The 19539-nt window shown below is 39.7% G+C and overlaps 1 protein-coding gene and 2 non-coding genes across 4 annotated transcripts; all 3 read left to right on the forward strand.

The window, feature by feature from the left end:
- The first annotated feature begins 1 nt into the window (after window position 1).
- On the forward strand, window positions 2-18610 carry KHDC4 (KH domain containing 4, pre-mRNA splicing factor). Of its 2 annotated transcripts, none has more exons than XR_010748798.1 (14): window positions 2-107; window positions 609-825; window positions 4204-4332; window positions 5060-5139; window positions 7816-7868; window positions 8119-8282; window positions 9130-9341; window positions 9817-9877; window positions 11612-11669; window positions 11850-12103; window positions 14307-14474; window positions 15602-15686; window positions 16340-16431; window positions 17349-17405. XR_010748798.1 is itself a non-coding variant. In XM_066362227.1 (14 exons), exons 1-14 carry the CDS (start codon window positions 70-72, stop codon window positions 17546-17548), a joined length of 1839 nt encoding a protein of 612 aa, XP_066218324.1. In that variant the 5' UTR covers window positions 2-69; the 3' UTR covers window positions 17549-18610. The 2 variants fall into 2 exon arrangements, 1 of the variants encoding a protein (XP_066218324.1); XM_066362227.1 differs by having other exon boundaries at window positions 15574-15686; window positions 17349-18610.
- Window positions 8575-8703, forward strand: LOC136396118 (small Cajal body-specific RNA 4). The gene has a single exon (XR_010749536.1). It is a non-coding gene; the product is annotated as a small Cajal body-specific RNA 4 (non-coding RNA).
- Window positions 13203-13339, forward strand: LOC136396099 (small nucleolar RNA SNORA42/SNORA80 family). Its single transcript, XR_010749520.1, has one exon. It is a non-coding gene; the product is annotated as a small nucleolar RNA SNORA42/SNORA80 family (small nucleolar RNA).
- Window positions 18611-19539: the final 929 nt, after the last annotated feature.

Genomic DNA, 19539 nt, shown 5'->3' on the forward strand with positions numbered 1-19539 from the left:
CGTTGAGGCGGAAGTGACGGGAAGGTGGTTGTCGGGTAGTTGGCGGGTGGTTGCGCCGAACCGGTCGCCATGTCCGCGGGGAGCGCGACACATCCTGGAGCTGGCGGGTAAAGCTTCGCGGGCAGGAGAATGGCAGCGAGCAGGGGGCACAGGAGAGGCGGAGGGACCACGGGAAGCTGCGTATGGGTAGAGGGTACTTAAGTGGGAAGTGTACATACTGCAGGGCCCGACTGTTGAGAGAGTGGTGAGCAGGCCTGGGGCCCCTGAAGAAGGCCGGCGAGGATCAGAGTGAGGAGGAAAGCAGGGACTTCTGGAAGGACGAGCCAAGGAGAAGGCGAAAACGAGGGCATATGGGACAGAGTGAAGTCTTTTGATAGGGATGACGGAAGAGAAAGGAAGTGGATTCTGGGAAAGGGCTGAAAGAAGTGAGGATTAGGGGAAATAGTGCTGTACTTGCCTATTTAAGAATAATTTTAAGCCCCGATAGGAGATTCGAAGGTGTAAAGGGAATATGGTAGAGGGAACATGAGATGTCAAGGCATAGTAATGGAAAAATATTATAATTGAAAGCTTTTGGAGGCCTATTATTTTCCTTTTACTTACTGTAGGCGCCGCAGCAAATGGGACCAACCAGCTCCAGCCCCCGTTCTTTTCCTCCCACCGGCGGCCCCAGGTGGAGATGTTACCAGCAGTGGGGGAAGCCCTGGGGGCACCACAGCTGCTCCTTCTGGAGCCTTAGATGCTGCTGCTGCTGTGGCTGCCAAGATCAATGCCATGCTCATGGCCAAAGGGAAGCTGAAACCAACTCAGAATGCTGCTGAGAAGGTATTTGAAGTTGAAGGGACCCTGCTAATTGCAATTTTAATAGGGGTTATTTTGTACTCCTGTAATCTCACAATTGTTTGTGTTAATGAAGGAGAAACGGGTACGGTAACTTAAAGATCACTTAGTTTTGGAATGTATCGGGTGATAGTTTGTCATTTGTTTTTACGAGGCAGTTTTTGTTAGGTGAATACAATTGTGGACTAAATAGCTTTTTTATCTATGTTGACTTACTTCAACTTAAGTTTATAAATCATGTAAAGCAATGTTGTAATATTATTTTTAATTGAAGGGAGAGAGAGAAGCATTGATTTGTTGTTCCATTTATTTATGCATTGGTTGGTTGATTCTTGTATGTTCCCTGACCAGGGATTAAACCCGCAACCTTGGCATATCAGAACTCTACAACCAACTGAGCTACCCGGCCAGGGACGTAATATGTTTTTTGAATCATGTGCATTTTCCCTAATGTCAAAAGAAAAGCTCAAATAAATCGAGTGAGCTTTCAAATGTCTCTAATTATAATCTATAGATTCAACTTTTTTTTTTTTCCTTTACAGAGACAGACAGAGTCAGAGAGAAGGAAGGATAGGGACAGACAGACAGGAACGGAGAGAGATGAGAAGCATCAATCATTAGTTTTTTGTTGCAACACTTTAGTTGTTCATTGATTGCTTTCTCATATGTGCCCTGACCTTGGGGGCTACAGCAGACCGAGTAACCCCTTGCTCGGGCCAGCGACCTTGGGTAGAAGCTGGTGAGCTTTGCTCAAACCAGATGAACCCACGCTCAAGCTGGCAACCCCGGGGTCTCGAACCTGGGTCCTCCGCATCCCAGTCTGATGCTCTATCCACTGCGCCACCGCCTGGTCAGGCTATAGATTCAACTTTTTAATGACGGCCTAACTAAAGTACAATTTCACATGAAATAAAAATAATTTATAACTGGGTGGTTTTGTTGTTTTCACACAAATTGAGGAAATTATTTGGTCATTTTATAAAATCCCTAGTATAATTGGAATCTTACACCTAGAATGGATCAGAACTTGGAAACCTTTAACTTAATTGCCATAGCATACAAGAATCTTCCAATAGGATAATGAGTATATAGTGACTGTCTGTAATGCTAGAACACATGCTTTGTACTTAAGAAAAAAAAAACCTTACAACAATTTTATGGAATGAATTAGTGTTACCTGTTTACAAATGAGGAAAATTAGGCTCATGAATGTACAGTAATTGTCCAGAAATGTAGATGATAGGGACAGATGTCTACTTTATAGTTACCTCAGACAATTGGGTGTTTAGCCTTTATTGAAAGCCTCTAAAAGTTGTAGAGTTCATTGTGTTCCAAGGCAGCCCACTGCATTTTAATTTTAGACGATTCTTTTGGCTTAAATTTGCCATCTTTCCTTCCTATAAAGGGTTGAGTTCTGTATTTGAAGGTGCAATAAATGTGAGGTGATGGAGATGTTAATTTGCATATATGGGGTAATTTTTTCACAATGTATGCATATAGCAAAATATCAAGTTAAACATCTTAAATATATTCAGCTTTTATTTTTTAATTATACCTAAATAAAACTGGAAAAAATAAAATGATAGTCTGTTAACTTTCCAATTTATTAGTGGGTAACATCAACAGAATGTTTATCAGTAGGCCATACCTATCTGGATGCTTAAATTTATTCAAGTTTTGCAGAATCGAGAACTTTTAGTAAACTGAAAGTTCACATATTGTATTTTTATGGTTTTCAAAGATTGTGTGAGTCAGTTGTCCATTTCTAAGGTCTACAAGGAAATATTAAAGGATACTGATGAAGATGAAATGCTCTTTATAAATATTAAAAAAAAAATTTTTTTTTTATGTGAGAGTAGGGTAGATAGTGAGACAGACTCCTGCATGCACCCTGACTGGGATGCACCTGGCAAACCCCCACCCCCAATCTTGGGCCGATGCTTGAATCAACTGAGCTATTTTTAGTGCCTAAAGCTGATGCACTCAGACGAACCTAACCACCCTCAGCTCCCAGAGCCAATGCTCGAACAAGTCAAGCCACTGGCTGCAGGAGGGGAAGAGAAGCAGGTGGTCGTTTCTCTTATGTGCCCTAACCAGGAATCAAACCTGGGATGTCTATACACCAGGCCAACGCTATATTCACTGAGCCAACCAGCCAGTGGCAATTTTTTTTTTTTAAGTGAGAGGAAGGGAGACAGAGACAGACTCCTGCATGGGCCCCAGCTAGAATCTACCCAGCAAGCCCCTTGCAGGGGTATGCTCTGCCCATCTGGGGCTGTTGCTTGGCAATGGAGCTATTTCTAGTGCCTGAGAGGGAGGCTCCAGGGAGCCATCCTCAGCTCCTGGGGCCAACTCACTGGAACCAATTGACACATGGGAGAGGAAGGAGGAGGAGGGGTAGAGAAGTAGATAGTTGCTTTTGTGGTCCCTGGCCAGGGATTGAACCCAGGATATCCACACGCTGAGCTGATGTTCTACCACTTCAGTTAGTGGAGCTAACTGGTCAGGGCCCAAAAATTTTAATATTGATGTTAATCAGTTAGATGCCTTTTTTCCTCTCTGTAAAGTAATTTCTATACTTTTATTTTTGGGCGTTATAGTGGGACAGGCTCCTGCATGTGCCCCAACCAGGATCCACCTAGCAACCCCCATCTGGGGCTGATACTTGGGGGCTGAGCTATTTTTAGTACCTGAGGCTGATGCTCTCCAGTGGAGCCATCCTCAGAGCCCAAGGGCATCCTTGAACCAGTTGAGCCACTGGTTGCAGCAGGGGAAGAGGGAGGGGAAGAGAAGCAGATGGTCACTTCTCCTGTGTGCCCTGACCAGGAATAAAACCTGGACATCCATATGCTCGGCCAATGCTCTATCCACTGAACCACAGACCAGGAGCTAAAAAGTAATATTTAAAGTAGTAAATAGCCTGACCAGGCGGTGGCGCAGTGGATAAAGCATCGGACTGGGATGCGGAGGACCCAGGTTCGAGACCCTGAGGTCACCAGCTTGAGTGCAGGCTCATCTGATTTGAGCAAAGCTCACCAGCTTGGACCCAAGGTCGCTGGCTCGAGCAAGGGGTTACTTGGTCTGCTGAAGGCCTGTGGTTAAGGCACATATGAGAAAGCAATCAATGAACAACTAAGGTGTTGCAACAAAAAACTAATGATTGATGCTTCTCGTCTCTCTCCGTTCCTGTCTATCTATCCCTCTCTCTGATTCTCACTCTGTCTCTGATTAAAAAAAAAAAAAGAATGACCTATGGATGTTTCTGTGTGTTTGTAGGCAGGAAACGAACAGGTAAGGAGGTAGTGTGGGTAGTGGAAAGATATTTCATCATGTAAACTTTTAATCTAATTTCTCTTTTTGTAGCTTCAGGCTCCTGGAAAAGGCCTAACTAGCAGTAAAAGCAAGGATGACCTGGTGGTAGCTGAAGTAGAGATCAATGATGTGCCTCTCACTTGTAGGAACTTGCTGACTCGAGGACAAACTCAAGACGAGGTGTGGAGCTCTTGGGCTTCTTCGGGGAATATGGTGGGTGGGTGTGGTTTCGGAAAAAATAAGATTACTCAATACAGACATGAGACTGATGTTTATTAGTAGATTAGGATCATAGTTTCCCAAATCAGGGTTCAGTTTGATTTACCTGCAGAGGAACTTCTTAGTGGAGGTAAGAACCAGATATGTGTGAATTCCCTGGGTTGGTCTGAGTAAGAAGCAATGAAACTAGAATTTCAGATATCAGAGAAAACTCATTCCTGCCTTCTTGGTGGATTGTACGGATGGGGAAAATCTATCTTGCTACCTATCATTGAAATCATCCCTGGCCAGAGAGCTTGGTTGGTTAGACTGAGCATCATCCCGAAGTGCAGAGGTTGCTGTTTCGATCCCTAATCAGGGCAAATAACAGAAACAGCTCAGTGTTCCTGTCTCTCTCTCTCCCTCTCTCACTAAAGTCAATAAATATTAAAAAATTTTGGAAATCCATCAATTGCCGTATCACCATTTTTTTTGTTTGCTTTTAATTTAAAACTTGTTTTGTTTAAGCAATTTTAGAGATAGAGAAAATGACAGAGAGAAAGAGAGACAGAAATGTTGATTTGTTTCTGTATACACCCTGACTGGGGATCAAACCAGCAACCTCTGCATATCGGAACAGTACTTTAACAAACCAAACTATTTGGCCAGGGTACCATATCATCTTCTTAATAGAATGTTTCCTTTTTAGATCAGCCGACTTAGTGGGGCTGCAGTGTCAACTCGAGGGAGATTCATGACAACTGAGGAGAAAGCCAAAGTGGGACCAGGGTATGTATTCATATCCTCTACTTTGGGGAAGGGCTGGATACATGACTCATGTTAGCTTCATATTTTTTATTCTTAAGAAGTATGAGTAAATGATTTAAAGTTTATACAGTAGCTACTCTGGTTCATAGACACATACATGTATATTTTAACCAATGTCACTCCAATAAATTCAATAAAAAATATTTTAAATAAAACCATTTAAAAAGAGCCTGACCAGGCAGTGGCGCAGTGGATATACCATCAGACAGATGCAGAGGACCCAGGTTTGAAACCCTGAGGTCGCTAGCTTGAGTGAGGGATGGCTGGTTTGAGCATGGGATCACAGACATGACCTCATGATCACTGGTTTGAGCCTAAAGGTTGCTGGCTTGAGCAAGGGGTCACTCTCTCTGCTGTAGCTCTCCTCCCCCCCCCCTCCCCCCGTTATTGAACAACTAAGGTGCCACAACAAAGAATTGATGCTTCTCATCTCTCTCCCTTCCTGTCTGTCTTTCTGTTCCTATCTGTCCCTCTCTCTGACTCTCTGTCTCTGTCAAAAAAAAAATTAAAAATAGATATACATGTATCTATATTCACTGCTCACAAAAACTAGAGGATATTTTATCACTTCATCTTTAATTTTAAAATATCCCCTAATTTTTGTGAGCAGTATATATGCTTTATTTTTTTCTTTTTTTAAGTGAGGAAACAAGCATTTATTTGGGAGCAAACTGTTCTAAGCAGAGGGAACAGCACATGCAAAGGCCCTGAGGCAGAAGAGTTTGCATGTATGGCTAGAGTAGAGAAGAGAAAGGAGAGCAGTAGGAAAGTGAGGTCAGGAAGGTAAGGTCAGTTCTGTGGAACTCCAGCTCAGGAATTTGGGGCTTTGAAGCTCTTTTATGTCCATATAGGCAAAAAATTTTCCAGGGCTAGTGTTGATTAACATTATTTATTTTATAGCATTTTCAATAAGTGTTTGAAATCATGATTCATCTGGTTTTAAGTTCTGTATATGCTTTATTGCAGAATTCAGGACACCTCTAAAGATAAAAGAGGTGTTGCAGTTATTCTCTTTGCTTTTGTGTTTTGGGATTTCCCTCCCACACACAATATTTATTGAAGGCAATGAATTATACAAAAGTGTAAAAAAAAGGTCATAATTATTAACATTTACTATATATACTCTAAACTGTGTTTCTACTTAAATATATATTTTCCCCAACAAGTGAGCTCATACTTTGTTGTAATCTTCCTTTAAAAAAATTTTTTTATTGGACTCCTTAATGCCTTTCTGATAACTATAAATTTTAGTTTATCTGTGTAAAGATTTATCTCAGTTTAGTTTCATTACTTCTGGTATTCAATTTTTGAGGGCACATAAGCAAGGCAATGTTTTTAACATTGGCTTAAACAAAATTTGCTATTCAAAGAGTATATTTCAGCTTTATATGTGCTGGTTGCTGTTTCAAACTTGTCTTGAAACAAGTTATTTTTTTATCTACAGCTTATTAACTTTCTGCATTAATATAATCAAAATCTGAATCTAAGTTACTTTTACATTTGTAATTTAGAGTTTTAGTTGATATGGTCCTTTAAAGCGAGGTTTTTTTTCTTTTTTCTTTATTTTTTTTATTTTTTTTTATTTTTCCAAAGTTAGAAGTAGGGAGGCAGTAGACAGAATGCTGCATACACCCGACCGGGATCCACCCGGCACACCCACCAGGGGGCGATGCTCGGCCCATCTGGGGCGTTGCTCTGCTGCATTCTCTGCTATCCAGCCATTTAAGCGCCTGAGGTGGAGGCCATGGAGCTGTCGTCAGCGCCCTGGCCGACTTTGCTCCAGTGGAGCCTTGGCTGCGGGAGGGGAAGAGAGAGATAGAAAAGAAGGAGAGGGGGAAGGGTGGAGAAGCAGATGGATGCTTCTCCTGTGTGCCCTGGTTGGGAATTGAACCTGGAACTTCCACACACAAGGCTGATGCTCTACCTCTGAGCCAACCAGCCAGGGCCTAAAGAAGTTTTTATGTATGCCACCGTTACTTTATCCCCTTAATTTGAATAGCCAAAAGTACATTTGCCCATAACCTGTTAAACGGCCAACAAAAAGGAATTCTATTCTCAAACATCTCAATTGACTGGATACTAATATTAATGAGCCTATAAGAACAAATTTAAATCTTATGCAAGCCATTTAGTTTTAGCAACCAGAAAAGTTTATCCATTTTCCCACTGTTAACCCATGCTCTTAGAAATTAGCAACAGCCATTTCTATGTACTTTATAGTCCCTTTCACTTATTTGGAAACGAAATGTTACAAACTAGCCTGACCAGCGGTGGCATAGTGAATAGAGCATAGGCCTGTGATGCTGATGACCCAGGTTTGAAACCCCGAGTTCACAGGCTTGTACATGGACTCATCTGGCTTGAGCGCAGGGTTACCAGCCTGAGTGTGGGCTCATATATATGACCCCAAGGTTGCTGGAGTCCCCTGGTCAAGGCACATATGAGAAAGCAATTAATGAACAACTAAGGCGCCACAACTACAAGTTGATGCTTCTCACCTCTCTCCCTTCCTGTCTGTCTCTGCTTCACACGTGCACCCACATGTGCTAAAAGAATAAAAAGTTACAAATTAGTAGCTCATATAGCTCCTTCTTTGGTTATGACCAGTTTGGGATCATTTTACATTTCTCTTTATAGGGATCGTCCATTATATCTTCATGTTCAGGGCCAGACACGGGAATTAGTGGACAGTAAGTAATGTTTTCAGCTCACATATCACTTTTTGTTAAAGGCATAATACAGGGATTTGCATAGTATTGTTTATGAACTACTCATGAATACACATAGGGGATTAGAGAGGTTGGGAGCCAAACACTTGGATCACCTATAAAAACGGGTTAATGCGTGAATAACTGAGTATTGGCCTGTGTTTATCACTGGGTACTAGTCAGTTCATTCAATTCTTTGGTATAGTTTATTACTCTCTATGTTTTTCCCTAGGAGCTGTAAACCGAATCAAAGAAATTATCACCAGTGGGGTGGTGAAAGCTGCCACAGGAACAAGTCCAACTTTTAATGGTGCGACAGTCACTGTCTATCACCAACCAGCACCCATTACACAGCTTTCTCCAGCTGTTAGCCAGAAGCCTCCCTTCCAGTCAGGGGTACGTTTTATGGAGAGATCACAAACAGCTTTATTACTTCTATAAAAATGATATATGCTAAATAATATAGAAAGTATGAAGGAAAAAAATAAAGTCCTGAAATTCTATCCTGAAAGTTACCCACTATTGATACCACATTTATGGACCATTTAGGTTTCCATTATATAGTGAACATCTGAGCACACATTTCTTCCTACTTATACAGTCCAGAAAGAGGATTTTGATAGATCAGAGAGTATGCATATTATACATTTGAAGTTAGTGGTTTGAATTTATATTTGTAAACTCGGTAACTGGAGGACTAAGAAGGCTGAGTCTGATGAAGCAAGACTCTGCTGATACAATCCTCCTAGAAAAAAGGGTTGGAGAGAGCAGCCCTTATTGAAGAATATCACAGGGCTGACTGTGCTAACCAACATTTTACTCCAGTTTTACAGGAAACTGCTATAATTTCTTAACGTTTATCAGTCAAGAGGAAGTGGGTATGCTTCCTCTATATTGGATTTTGGATTTCCACCTCTTAAATAGATTTTGCTGAACAGAGTAAGGTATTAGTGTTAGAGGTAGGTATGTAGATTAGTTCTCATTTAAATTAAGATGCTTGGTAGGCTTTATTTTTATGGACTCTTGGTAGAAATTACAGGGATTCCTTATTTTGGAAGTGATTAAAAGTATCTGGAGAATTAAAATATACTGCTCACAAAAATTAGGGGATATTTCAAAATGAATATAAAGCTATAAAATATCCCCCAATTTTTATGAGCAGTATATATATTTTGTATGGTGATATTCAAGATTAGGAATTATGTGTTCTCTGTTTAACCTGAGATATTCTGTTCTTCTACAGATGCATTATGTTCAAGACAAATTATTCGTGGGTCTAGAACACGCTGTGCCCACTTTTAATGTCAAAGAGAAAGTGGAAGGTCCTGGCTGCTCCTATTTGCAGCACATTCAGATTGAAACGGGTGCCAAAGTCTTTCTACGAGGCAAGGGTTCAGGCTGCATTGAGCCAGCATCTGGCCGAGAAGCTTTTGAACCTATGTATATTTACATCAGGTATGATGGATGGGGCTGAGAACGTTTGAATCCTTGTCAGCTTAGCAGTACAGGCAGCCGTGCTTCAGAAAGAGTAAAGTAAGAGAAAAATAGGCTTAATAAGTAGTAACATGAGGAACTTTGGTAAATACTTGGAGTGATCACTTTATAATTAGGTAATAAAAATGGTTAGATTAAAAGGTAGATGTTTTTATAGTATTCAGTAATTTTGACTTAAACATATCACAATATTTTAAAGTGTCTTTGTATCAAGAATTACTATTACTCAGAGAAAGACCAATAAAATAATGTGGTAATGATACTAGTTGTACATTAAAATAACATTATTTTGTGTTCCTATTTTGTGGTTTTCAGAAGCTTAGATTTGTGTTACATTGAGTATATTAAGTTTATGAAGCAGCATACACAGTGAAAACAGAATCCTCTATGCTTTGTTTTTTTTCCCTTTGATTTCTTGGTTCTTAATTCTTTGCAGTCATCCCAAACCAGAAGGCCTTGCTGCTGCCAAGAAGCTCTGTGAGAATCTCTTGCAAACAGTGAGTTGTATTTGTCTGTCTGATACTCATTCAGAACAGCTACTGCCATTTTGGACTGTGTCTTAGCTATTTTTCCCTACCTATATTAGTTTCCTAGGCTGCCACACAAAATAGCCACAAAGTAGGTGGCTTAAAACAACAGAAATTTATTCTCTCACAGTTTAGGAAGCCAGAAGTCCAGAGTCAAGGTGTGGGCAGTGTTGGCTTCTTCTGAAACCTGTGAGGGAGAATTCATCCCATGCCTCTTCTAGCTTCTTGTGGTAGCCAGTAGTCCTTGGCATTTTTTGCCTTCTATCACATAACTCCAACCTCTCTGCTCTATCTTCACCTGACTTCTTTCCCTGTACCTCTGTATCCCTATCTCTTCTTCTAAGGGTAGCAGTCTTTTCAGTTAGGGCCTACTCGAGTCTTCATCTTAACAACCTACAAACAAAGACTTTGTTTCCATATGAGGTCATATTCTGAGGTTCCAGACAGACATGAATTTTGAGGGGGATACTGTTCAGACCCCTAAACCATTTTAGCAAGTAACATTCTCTTTAAGGAAGTTGAATTCCCTTAGCCAGGGCACAGTTGGCATGTATTTCTTCTTCAGGAGCTACTTCAGCATGGAATTTTGAAATCTATGGTACAGTAGTATCATAAAATCTCAATGTTGTCAGTCATTTAGATTAATACTTTTAATCCTGCTCAGATCATTAGAGTGGGCATTCCAAATTCTTTTTAATATTAACTTTAGCTAAAGTAAATGTAGAGCTGTAATAGTTGTAAACCAGTTAACAATGCCTTTAGGATAATTGCTTATTTGATTATCTCTTATTTCTATTTTATAAACATAACCAAAATTAAACCATAGGACTGTTTTTGTATCACCTAAAAGAAATCAGGTTTGGAGGTTAAATATATATAACCTTATGTTATTTCATATTGAAGGGTGCCCTTTTGGAATGCCGTTGTTTTCTTTGCTTTTGTGAAGTAACCTGATTTTCCATCCCTTATACCAGATAACTTCCCTGACCATTCCCTTTTTCCTTGTTGCTACTTGAAGTTATGGACTTAGTAAGATGTATATAATGAAGAACTGGAGTGGGAAAGTACTAAACATTTATTAAACCATGAGCTCCTTGAGGACAGGTCACTCAGTAAATAAAAGAATAAGTAAGTCTTACCTGACCAGGTGGTGGTGCAACGGATAGAGTGTAGACCTGGTACACTGCGGATCCAGGTTCAAAACCCTGAGGTCTATGGCTTGAGCATGGGCTTATCCAGCTTGAGCGTGGGATCATAGACACGACCCCATGGACACTGGTTTGAGCCCAAAGGTCACTGACTTGGCTGGAGCCCCCTCCCCCATCAAGGCACATATGAGAAGCAATCAGTGAACAACTAAAGTACCACAACTATTAGTTGATGCTTCTCATCTCTCCCTTTTTGTCTCTCTCTTCTCCTCTCTCTCTCTCTCTCTCACTCTCGCTCTCCTCTTTCCTCTTCCCTCTCCCTCTCCCCCCTTCCCCTCCCTCTCCTCCCTTCCTCTTCCCTCTCACCCCACCCTCTCCCTCTCTCCTGCCCTCTTCCCATCTCCCTCTCAAAAAAATAAGTCTTAATTTGATTAAAACATGCATGGAAATATTTTCATTTCCAATTACTTTGGTCCTCAAATTGTATAATCAGACCTCTTATAAATACTTAGTAAATAAGGACTGTCCCTTATTAATTTGTTTTCCCTTCTTTCAGGTTCATGCTGAATACTCTAGATTTGTGAATCAGATTAATACTGCTGTACCTTTACCAGGTGTGTATGTCCTGAAGTGTTTAACTAAAAAATATTTCGCTATAGTGTCCCTTCAACTTAGGTAATTTAGAAAGCCATTTGAGCTTCAGTATTTTTCTTCCCTAGAGATTAAGTTTAATATTCAGTTAAATGTCTCATTCTGCTGCAGCTGATTAAACACTTTTTTTCTTCCCCCCTCAGGCTATACACAACCCTCTGCTATAAGTAGTGTCCCTCCTCAACCACCATATTATCCATCCAATGGCTATCAGTCTGGTTACCCTGTTGTTCCCCCTCCTCAGCAGCCAATTCAGCCTCCCTATGGAGTACCAAGCATAGTGCCACCGGCTGTTTCATTGGCACCTGGAGTCTTGCCAGCATTACCTACTGGAGTCCCACCTGTGCCAACACAATACCCGATAACACAAATGCAGCCTCCAGCTAGCACTGGACAGGTAAAATGCCAGGATATGAAACACGATACCATTGAATTAGGAAAAGCTGGGGCAGAGGGGTAGAAAGTTGGTAATATTATTTTAAAATCATGTATGTGGCCCTGGTCAGTTGGCTCAGCAGTAGAGCATCGGCCTGGCATGTGGAAATCCCGGGTTCGACTCCCAACCAGGGCACACAGGAGAAGCGCCCATCTGCTTCTCCACCCCTCCCCCTCTCCTTCCTCTCTATCTCTCTCTTCCCCTCCCACAGCCAAGACTCCATTGGAGCAAAGTTGGCCCGGGCGCTGAGGATGGCTCTATAGCCTCCACCTCAGGCACTAGAATGGCTCCGGCCACAGCCGAGCAACACCCCAGATGGGCAGAGCATCGCCCCTGTGGGCATACCGGGTGGATCCCGGTCAGGTGCATGCGAAGTCAGTCTGACTGCTTCCCCGCTTCTATCTTTGGGGGGGGGGATATGTAACGTGAAGTATTGTTTTCCTGTTACCTTCCTGAGTTGCCACCACTAAGCTACAAGAATACTTTGGAATAGTGTGTACATGGTTTATTCATCCTGAAGTTCATGGTTTAGTGAGTCTTGCCACCTTATTATTACTTAGAGCAGAAGTCAGCAAGCTTTCTACAAAGGACCTAATGGTAAATATTTCAGCTTTGTGTGCTATGTGGTCTGTCACAACTACTGCAAATTTGCTGTTGTAGTATTAAAGCAGCCACAGACAATACCAAACAAACACATCTAGCATGTATCAGTCACGCTGAATTGACAATAGATAGCAGGCCAGAATCATAGTGTGCCATACTGTGGGCCATCATTTGCCTGTGCGTGGCTTTACAATATTAAAAAAAATTGTCAAGGAGAAGGTGGCTGGCCTACACTACACTGTTAGATGGTTGGAACAGAATTACTAATCTTAGAAATATACCATATACAGGTGTTCCTAGGCCATATATGTGAACTCACCAGAGTTAAAGATTATAAGTGCTGGTATATATTTCTCAAATTGTAAGAAACCAGAATTTTAGGAAAAGAGTAGGCAGCAAACACATGTAGATATGTTATATACAATCCTTCTTAGAGGCAGGGGAGAGACTAATAAGAGCATGGTAATGGATTTATGGTGGACCCTTGTCTGTGGGCCTCTCATAGTGTACCCATGCCAGAGTAAGTTGCAGCCTTGAACCATTGCCCGGCCTCCTTACCTGTGGGCTGTGAGCACTGAAGGGGCTTCTACAGTGTGAAACAAAAAGGGACTCAACTAAATTCTGTTGTGGTCCCTAGTCATAAGTATTTTACATTTTTATGGTTAAGCAGAGCTCTTAGAGTTCTCCAGCTTTAGTGACTTTTTTTTTTTATAATTAGAAAGCAGCATAGCATAGTAATTAACAGTTAGGGTTTAGAGTTAAACGGGCAGGGTTCATTATGCTTTCCCATTTTTGAGCTGGGTAGGCTAACATCACCTACCCAGGCTTTGTTTTCCTTTTATATAAAATGGACATAATGATAATTATCTCAAAGGTTGCAAGGGTTAAGTAATATGATCCAGGCAATCAATAAATATTAGCCATGGGTTAGTCATAAGAGTTTTCCTTTTAGAAGTGCTTGTTTAATGTATACTGTCTTTTGATGACCCCTTATTCCTTTTTGAAAGAAGCTCTTAAAAGCTTAGACAGACATGCTCTTGACATACTTACTCATGGAAGTGGTAGATGAAGTTGCCTTTGCCACAGCATTAGTAAAACTTATGAGCCAGAAAGAGCTAATCACATTGTCCCAAAGCCCAGAGGTTGCTGTCCAGTTCAATCCCCAGTCAGGGCACATACAGGAACAGATATTCACCTCTCTCTCTTTCTCCTTCTCTCATTTTCCCTCTTTTCCCTTTTCCTCTCTCTCTAAAATCAATAAAAATAATTAAAAAGAAAAAAGTATTCTTGCTTGTTAACTTATGAACTAAGTGGCTAGAGTTTCTTGATGGTCATGTTTGTTCCTAATAGTTCATGCACAACAGATTTTTCCTGAGAGTTCAAAGAACTGTAGAGATTATCAATTTTATGCTTCCCTACCATGAAGGTGGGAAGGCTAGGTAACACTGTTAGCAGATTACACAAGAAGGAAACTAAGGACCAGAAAGTGAAAGATTCATGTGATTTACTTCTTTGTTGGGGATTTTCACTTTTTCCCCCCCTTGGTTTCTTTTGGTACCAGAGTCCAATGAGTGGGCCTTTTATTCCTGCTGCTCCTGTCAAAACTGCCTTGCCTGCCGGCCCCCAGCCCCAGCCTCAGCCCCCACTCCCAACTCAACCCCAGGCACAGAAGAGGAGGTTCACGGAAGAGCTACCAGATGAACGAGAATCTGGACTTCTTGGATACCAGGTTAAATAAAAATTCCATGTCTTACTTTCTTCATCATATTCTATATTCTCTTAGATAAATTCACATCTATTACAACTGTCTTCCCAATGCTAGGCTTTCAGCTTTCCTAATCTATTTAGATTGGTTTTTATCCTTGAGTGATTAATTTAAAGCAAGATTGATTCCTTTTGCGTGGGTTTTGTCTTCAAGGCATACAAAGCTCTCCATCTAGGGAGGTCTTCTCTGACTAGCATCTGGAAGGAGTTCTGTAGAGTTCTGTATTTCTCTTATTTATATGCTTGCAAGCCTAATAGTTCTTACTTCCCTACACATCTCACTGAAAGCTCATTCTACCAACACATAGTTTATATTTAAAACCTTGGCTTTCAGTTTACTATTCTTTTTTTACCCACCCCCTAAAAAAGAGGGTGATTATTTTTTTCAACACATCCCCAAAAAGTGCCAGGGATGCAGTGATTCTGTACATACACATAATTAGAAACTCATTCATTAAAGAGTTTATTTTTAAAGATTATTAAAATATGTAGTTTTGGTGCAATTGTGTTTTATCAGAAGCAGCACCTTTCCTTTTTGCCAGAATCCTCGAAACAGTCTTTTGAAACAAACTTTGAAGTATTTTTAGAGTTTATAACTAGGTTTATACAAACCAACCAAGTTATAGATAGTTGGCCCTGGCTGGATAGCTCTGTTGGTTGGAGCATCTGCCCAAAGTGCAGAGGTTGCTGGTTTGATCCCTGGTTGGGGCACATACAGGAATGGGTTGATGTTCCTGTCTCTCTTTCTCTCTTTCTCTCTCTCTCTCTCTCTCCCTCCCTTACTCTCTGGCTAAAATCAATAAGATTAAAAAAAAAAAAAGTTATATAGATGGTTGAAAAGAAATAGACATACCATCATAAACCACAACATCCCTGACCATCAATCACTCCAGAAAAAAATACTTTCTACTTTGATTATAGGTATGCTCCACATCCCAGGAGCTATGTAGTGCAGCTTACTGCAATTTATCAGAAAGATGAGGCACTTGACAATTACATTAAGGAGCTAAACTCAATACAGCAGTTGTAGATTTGCTAATGCCACTGTATTTTTCTGCTCATAGCATGGACCCATTCATATGACTAATTTAGGTACAGGCTTCTCCAGTCAGAATGAAATTGAAGGTGCAGGATCGAAGCCGGCAAGTTCCTCAGGCAAAGAGCGAGAGAGGGACAGGTAAGTTAGTTGGAATATAGTTATATGAATATATTCATGTCATTTTTTTTCTCCATTAGTGTAGGTAATGATCCTTGCTAGGAGCTTCTATGTTCTAAAACTGCAATTACATCATTTGGTTCCATCAAGCACCTGTTGTAATTGATGTAGTAATGGAAAGTACAATGATATATATGACTTCCACAGCTTGAAAAGCAGTTATACTTAGTTTTGAATAACTCAGTGCTTGCTTATTCAGGCATCTTCTTTTTCTTTCATTATCTGCATCTTAGCCTTTTTCTTTTTTTTTTTTTAAGGATAGGCAGTAGTTATACAATCAAGCCATTTTTGCTACTTAGAATCCTAGCATAATGATGGATGGAGGTACTTGAATGGGAGTCTAGCCTGCCACCCTTCCTATATTATTATTAGTTTTCATAAGAGGAAGCTCGTGTCCCACAACAGTTTATTCTGTTTTTGGCATGGCCTGGCTATGTAGACAAGGCCTCATAATCTTGCAACTTGAAAACAGCTTGAAGGACAGACGATGAGGTGAAAAGGTTGAAGTTAATGGTGAAAATGAACTTGAAAAATTATTTGCAGACTGTGTTGCTCTTCTACTTCTTATCTACTAGAGAATTTAAAATTGATATTTTAAATTATATTTTTAACAGGCAGTTGATGCCTCCACCAGCCTTTCCAGTAACTGGAATAAAAACAGAGTCTGAGGAAAGGAATGGGTCTGGGACCTTAACAGGAAGCCATGGTGAGTAAGATATAATTGGGGGACTAAGGAAGTGGCTAAGAGTGGTCTTAAGCTGTTAGTGTCCTAACTTGATGTCCATTCAGGTGTGATTCATTTAGGTGTTTAATTCAACCTCTATAATCTAATGAGAATACCTTTTTTTTATTTATACGGACAGCATATAGTTACACAGCCTTTTATTTTCAACCGACGAGTATCTAGAAAAGAGTCAGTCGACTTATGTTTTATACATAACATCAGTGACATTAAAACCCTAGGAAATACTAATGATTGGTAGGTCATTTCAAAATTTTGTTGCTTTGTTGTTTAAATACTTAGAGGTATTCTGATAGAGACTTCATTAAAGATTATTTATTTATTTATTTTGTATTGGGAACTGAGCCACATCTCCCCTGATAGCTCTGTTGGTTGGGAATGGTCAGCCTGTGGCTATTATAAAAAATGTTGTTTTTTAGTATTACAGGACTCTTAAATCCTGTAGAGGTACAGGATCATTTTGTTCCTTGCCTGTAGTCATAATAAAAATGAACAGAAAAAAATGTTTTTCTTTTCTTAGCTTCTTTTCTTTAAACTCTTTAAAAGGTGAAATATCAGCCTCCAGAGACTTACTTGCTAACTTTCCTTTTTTTCTTTTTTTTTCTTTTTTATTTTTCTTTTCTTTTTTTTCTTTTTTTTGTGTGTTTCTTTTTTCTTTCTCTTTTCTTACATGGTTCTGGTGGATTCACATTTGCTGATGCTGATGCTGTTTTTCGTGTGACCTTCAACGTTTTTGGGTGACCACTGACCCTGTGATCTCAAAATGGTGTCCAACTAACCACTTAAAATTAACATCTTTTTTTTTTTTTTTAATTAACGAATTTATGGTATTTTTTTCCCTTGTTGGGGAATGGGGTTGGGGTTGTTTTTCTCTATTCTAGATTATCCAGTCAAGAAGATGAAAACTACGGAGAAGGGATTTGGCTTGGTGGCTTATGCTGCAGATTCATCTGATGAAGAAGAAGAACATGGAGGTCATAAAAATGCAAGTAGTTTTCCACAGGGCTGGAGTTTGGGATATCAATACCCATCATCACAACCACGAGCTAAACAACAGATGCCATTCTGGATGGCCCCGTAGGAAACACTGGAACAGTTTTGACCCTCGGTGACTCTTCTTTAGCAATAATGCATGCATTTAATTCAACAAGACTTTGGCCTGGACTGGGAGCCATCATGGACCTTTGCAGAAATTAGAGATGCATTATCCCCTTTCTTAAAAGGGTTTTGTTCATTTAAAAATGCCCTTTTTTCTTCAGAGGCATAGCATCTGTTAAAATTTACTTAGGATCACAAATTTGTCTCAGAAGCTATTTTTTAACAGTTGGTGAAATGTGCTTGTTCAACAAAGCATCCCAATGGGTTCATTCCAGCATAGATTTGATCTGGTTCAGCCTTTCCAAATGAAATAGATCTTCTATTCTGATGTAAACAATTTTATTTGTATTTTACTACTCTTTGGTCAATTTTGATAATAACTTGTTACAAACCAAGACTTACTATTTATTTGTGGGGAAATGATTTTAAGACCATCCTTTTCTTTCATTACTAAATCTACGAATTCCTCACCCCTTTTCCATTTTTGGATCCTTTCTGTTTTGGAAAGTGTGGTTTTACTAATTTAAAATTGTCAGATATAAATGGATCCTGAGTAGGAAAACGAAGTTATTTTTTTCACAATGTTGGCACATTCAGGCACACTTGTCTCAGATAGCCATTGCTGTTTTTATTGCTCTTCTAAGCTCTTGTCTTCAGCTGGGTCAGAGAAAACTGCTTGATCAGAAGCTGGTCAGAACTCGTCATAGAAATGAACACTGTCGTCTGTCTCTCTCAAAACTGGTTGCAGCTAAAATAGAGAGATCTGACTACTCGCAATAGGATGGTGGACTTAGTGACTGAAATTGCAACTTGTCCTTTTTCTTGGCATTACAGGTTTTGCCAAAAAAAACTTTTTTTGTATCAACTATTGATGTGTGAAAGTGAAGGAGCTAGTCTGCTGAATCAGTAGTTTGAGATACTGAACTGTCATTTTTGCACATTTGAATACTTTGCAGGCTGGCTTTGTATAAACTTATCTTCTGGTTTCCTATTTGTTGTAAATATTTAGACCACAATGTCATTATAAATAAATGTATAAATATTCTGCTGTGGTTTCTCTGTTCTTTATTCCACAACCCATTAATACATTAAAATTTATAAACTTGCTTACTCATAGCACAATGTGACATAACCTCACTAGAAAAATACATATGTGGACCCATAAGTTGACATACAGTTTTAATGACTTTTCGAAGTAAACCCTTAGAAGTCCAAATGAAAATGTAAAGAACTGTTGTGCTAGATGCTTTCCATTTTCCTATTTTAGCCCTCCTTTATTAAATATGGTTAAAGGGACTGAGTGAATGAAACATTTTTAAAGGAATTGCAAACTATTCTTGGAGAAACATTCTTGAAAGTAGGGTGGGCAAAAGTTTCAACAAAGATTTCCCAATATAAAGTTCCTTCTTGTTACCTGTACCTAAATAGAGGAATATAGTGATGGTGTCTTCATTTATTTCTCTATTTAATTAAAGGTCACCTGAATTTTGAATTTTATTTCTTGTTGGAACATAGCATTTTGTTTACAACAGAACAATTTTAATAGGTTTCCTTTACATATGTTTAAAATACAGAACTCTAACCTCTAACAGTAACTGGTGTGAATAAATCAAAATACCCTTTTTTCTTTTTTGTCAGATTGGCAAAAAATATATTTTTTGGTGTGCCACAGCATTTTAGTAAGTTTATACGCCATGAGCTGGAAACACTTGAAAATCATTAAACTAGACCATCTGGTCTTTGAGACAGGGTCCGTTTATTTTAAAAGCCCAATTCCTAGCTGTTCTTTTGGGGAAATTTGTTTTTTCTGTTGTTGAGTGGTAAACTGGTCCTGTTTTGGTGGAGGATTTGGTGGGTTGCCCATTTCCTTCCCGTTTCCCCTTATATCTGGCCAAATTTATCGCAAGCAGCAGAGACCCCTGAGTAAGTTACTTTATAAAGACACTTATCACATCTTCAGTGTGCCTTATCACA

The sequence above is a fragment of the Saccopteryx leptura genome, chromosome 2 (assembly GCF_036850995.1).
Source record: "Saccopteryx leptura isolate mSacLep1 chromosome 2, mSacLep1_pri_phased_curated, whole genome shotgun sequence".
Lineage (NCBI taxonomy): Eukaryota > Metazoa > Chordata > Mammalia > Chiroptera > Emballonuridae > Saccopteryx > Saccopteryx leptura.

What these genes read in the sequence shown, in the direction of transcription:
- KHDC4 (XM_066362227.1), top strand. Translation starts at nt 70, where the DNA reads ATGTCCGCGGGGAGCGCGACACATCCTGGAGCTGGCGG. An exon ending in GAGGACAAACTCAAGACGAG is followed by an intron (nt 4,333 to 5,059) that starts GTGTGGAGCTCT and finishes TTTCCTTTTTAG; the next exon opens with ATCAGCCGACTTAGTGGGGC. An exon ending in AGCCTCCCTTCCAGTCAGGG is followed by an intron (nt 8,283 to 9,129) that starts GTACGTTTTATG and finishes GTTCTTCTACAG; the next exon opens with ATGCATTATGTTCAAGACAA.